Raw genomic sequence first — 3,679 nt, 5'->3', positions numbered from 1 at the left:
TTTTTTTTTTTTATGTCCCCCATTGTGCTCTCCCCCTCTCATATTATGCAATTAGCATGGTATAAATATCACAGATAATGAGAGGAACTTGTGCAGGCTGTCTTACTGAGAAGAGGTTGGGAGCTAGCAGGTCAGATGTGTAGACTGATGGAGTGTTTACTGCCTAGCGCTCTGTGTTAGTTTTCCAATGGTTCCGCTTTGTATGTGTTAACCTAAGGTTACATGGATGATTTTTTGTCTCAATTATGCTGTTTGAAATTGTGTAGATAGTAACTCACAGTAATGTGATGCAAGCCAATGTCTCAGTCTAGGCTCTTATTTGTGTGATGGAGATAGTTTTTGTGTTGCTGAAGCCTGCATTTACATCTTTGGTGTAAACTGAAATATAAATCTATTAAATATATGTGCACTCTAACATGCTGAATGGTGGGTTGGGGTTGCTTTAAAGCAATATTCATCACTTGTAATGTCAGATGAGTGTGTGGTTTGGTGTGTGTGTGTGTGTGTGTGTGTGTGTGTGTGTGTGTGTGTTGTGGTTTTTTTTTTTTTTTTTTTTTAGGTTTACGTCTTGGGTCCTTGGCAGTGTTTCTGTCTGTCCTGATTTCACCCTGGGAGGGGTGCACTTTGATATGTTCACCTAGCCACTGGATGACCGTGTGTGTGGCTAACCTAATGCTGGTTCTGGCTATATGGTATATTTTTAGAGTAATAGACTAGCTGTGTGATGAGTTTTACAAGTGTCTGTCTGCAGCTTTTCTGTGGTCAGATGGAAAAGGTTCAACAGATTCCTCCATCTGCACTTAACTGTGTGGATGGAGTAATCTCCAACTGTGTGGATGGAGTAATCTCCACCTGGGCCAATCTGTTGCACTTTTTCCATCTGACCACAGAAAATCTGCAGATAATTGTAAGGTGTATGGGCACCTTTTAAGTTATTGAGCCTGCTTGTCATGCTGATATGGAGAGAATGGGTTAAACAGCTGCATATCCATTTCTTGAGCTTTTTGGGTGTTTAAGGGGCTCCTGTAGGGGCATTTGAGCAAAACAAATGGTAAATGCACTCATCAATTTGTTACCAGCTTTACAGCAAGGTGCCCATAGAAGGGCTTTAAACGCTAACAGCAAAAAGTTTCCCAGCACACTCGCCAGCATGCAAAAAAACTTGTCTCAAAGCTAAGGTTAAAAACAGAGGTTTAGATACACTTCTTCAGCAGAATATGTGAAAGCCCTTCCATGTGCACCTTGCTGTAAAACTAGTAACAAATTGATGAGTGCATTTGCCATTTGTTTTGCTTGACTGATTTGGTGCAGTGATGAATGGGGGGGGGGTCTCAGCTGTCATTGTGATGTGTGGGGTCCTTAGATGGGAGACTGCTCCAAGATGGGAAACTCTCATAGTTTTAGAGCTAGGATCGCACTATATAGAGGTGCCTTGGCGCGGCTTTCACATCTTCTGCAGAAAATGTGTATCTAAAGCTCTGTTTTTAACCTTAGCGGCGAGACAAGTTGTTTTGCTTGCTGGCTGGTGAGTGTGCTGGGAAACATTTTGCTGTAGGGGCATTTGCAGGTGCTTTAATAAAACATTTAAAACTCTTGTACAGTTGAAGAGTTTAACATTAAGGGGGTTATTCCCTTAGCTGTCAAAGGTAGCAGAGTGAATAACTGACCTGAACGCTGTTCAGCTATTCATTTCAGCCGTACATCGGCTGCCTCTGGTCAGCCAAACATGCTATGCATGTTTGGCTGAGCCAAGTGCAGAAGGAGTTCGACTCAGCCGATCCAACATATGGATTGGCTGAGCCGAAGCTCCAGCAGCTCACTCACTGCCGTTTGCCCCTACTCTCATAGGGGCCAAACGGCAGTAAGTGAATTGCCAAATGCTACGCTAAAGGAAAAAATTACTTTAAAAAACATACGCTGACCTGACCACACATGACAAACTCCAGCTGCATAATTAAGCATGTGACAGATGCCGGCAAAATAAAAACCAATGGGGTGGAGCTAGCTGTGACATTGCCACTAGCTCAGCTTAACTGTTTCCTAATGGCTTGCACCAGCTAGAGTATTCTTGCAGGTCCCGACAAATAAATAACTGGGTGGAGCCAGCTGTGACAACATGGCTGGCTCCACCCAGTTGTTTAATGACAGATCAGCATCCCCAGGTCATTTGGGGATGCTGATATGTCAATACAACTGGGCGGAGCAAGACGTGAGATCATGGCTGGCTCCACCCAGCTGTCATTTGTGTGAAGGTTGGCTTCAGCCGACTTTTCTCCACACTTCGGCTGTGTATACGGCTCGGCTGAGCCGAAGCATAGGGGTTCAGCTCGGCTGCTGTACGGGCTATAGTGAATAGGCGGCCGAAGGATCAGCTGAAGCTACAGCTGGATCCTTCGGCTACATCATGAATAACCACCTCAATGTCAGGAATGCCAATGTATAACTGTGTTGACTTTCATAGCAGGGTGTGCATTATATGGCCAAACGGTACACTCTGCCATGCCACAATTCCCCATCCGTAACTGGCCCCATAGCCTGCAGTGGGTTATTTTTAATTTAAGAAACTGGTTGGTGGGCATTTCTATTAACTTTTTTATTTTTTCCTCCTCCCCATTCTCAGAATGTCTGGTCGTGGTAAGAAGGTCCAACAGAAGCCTGCAGCTGGCAAGTCTTCCAAGTCGGCTAAGGCGGGTCTCCAGTTCCCAGTGGGTCGCATCCACCGCTTCCTGAAGAAGGGACACTATGCAGAGAGGATTGGCTCTGGAGCTGGCATCTATTTGGCAGCCATTTTGGAATACCTGTGTGCTGAGGTCCTGGAGCTGTCAGGAAATGCAGCCAGAGACAACAAGAAATCTCGCATCTTACCCAGACACATCCAACTGGCTGTCAGGAATGATGAGGAACTGGCCAAGCTGTTTGATGGTGTCACCATTGCAGATGGAGGAGTTTTGCCCAACATCCAAGCTGTGCTGTTGCCTAAGAAGACCATGAAAGGCTCTTCCTCTCAAGAACCTAAAGCTGCTGAGTCTCAGGAGTTTTGAACTGTTACAGGGACTAGTTTACCATATTTAACTTTTGTGTTGACAAAGTAAAATTACTTTTTTTAAATTTAAATAAACTATTTTTTTTCTAGACGTGGTGCAGCCTTCTTGCATGTTACACAGCCCTTCAAGTGATGTTGGTGAGATGTTTGTATTTCAGCCTCCCTTGGGGGTAACCTGTGAAAGGATACTGGCTCCACAATGATATTTAGTCTGACCATGTGAGTCTCATCCCTCTAAGTAAAAAGTCCTAGGATATTTGGTGGTAGTAAATCAAAGGCAACCTGACTTGCTGGCTGTTGGGCATTCTAATATTTATCTAAGTAGTTCATGGTAGAATATTTCAATGGCTTTTTGACTCTTATGGGGGTGAATTAAAAAGAAAAATGATTTCAGGAAACTGCAGTGGTTGCTGAGGAGTGCATGACATTGGGGTCAAAACTGAGAAATAGGTAAAAGCCTTCAAAAGCTAGTTCAGACTCCTGTTACTGTCAATACCAAGCTCTTCTGTCACTAGAGTACTAGGAGCTAGGTGTTCTAAAACCCTCCTCCAGAATATGACTCCATCACACGTCTTGCAAAACAAATGTTCTACAAAAATTACTGAGCAGGAGAACTGCAAAATCACATTCTAGATC

General features: G+C 44.0%; 1 protein-coding gene across 1 annotated transcript; it reads left to right on the top strand.

The window, feature by feature from the left end:
- The first annotated feature begins 2,621 nt into the window (after positions 1 to 2,621).
- LOC108797424 (histone H2A, sperm-like) lies at positions 2,622 to 3,046 on the top strand. Its single transcript, XM_018569013.1, has one exon. It carries the CDS (start codon positions 2,622 to 2,624, stop codon positions 3,039 to 3,041), a length of 420 nt encoding a protein of 139 aa, XP_018424515.1. The 3' UTR covers positions 3,042 to 3,046.
- Positions 3,047 to 3,679: the final 633 nt, after the last annotated feature.

Source organism: Nanorana parkeri, unplaced genomic scaffold (genome assembly GCF_000935625.1).
Source record: "Nanorana parkeri isolate BGI_ZX_2015 unplaced genomic scaffold, ASM93562v1 scaffold1274, whole genome shotgun sequence".
Classification (NCBI taxonomy): Eukaryota; Metazoa; Chordata; class Amphibia; order Anura; family Dicroglossidae; genus Nanorana; species Nanorana parkeri.
This window is presented reverse-complemented; position numbering and strand designations above follow the sequence as displayed.

Bases quoted from the DNA above. Each gene is read 5' to 3' on its own strand.
- LOC108797424 (XM_018569013.1), top strand. From the start codon at position 2,622: ATGTCTGGTCGTGGTAAGAAGGTCCAACAGAAGCCTGCAGCTGGCAAG.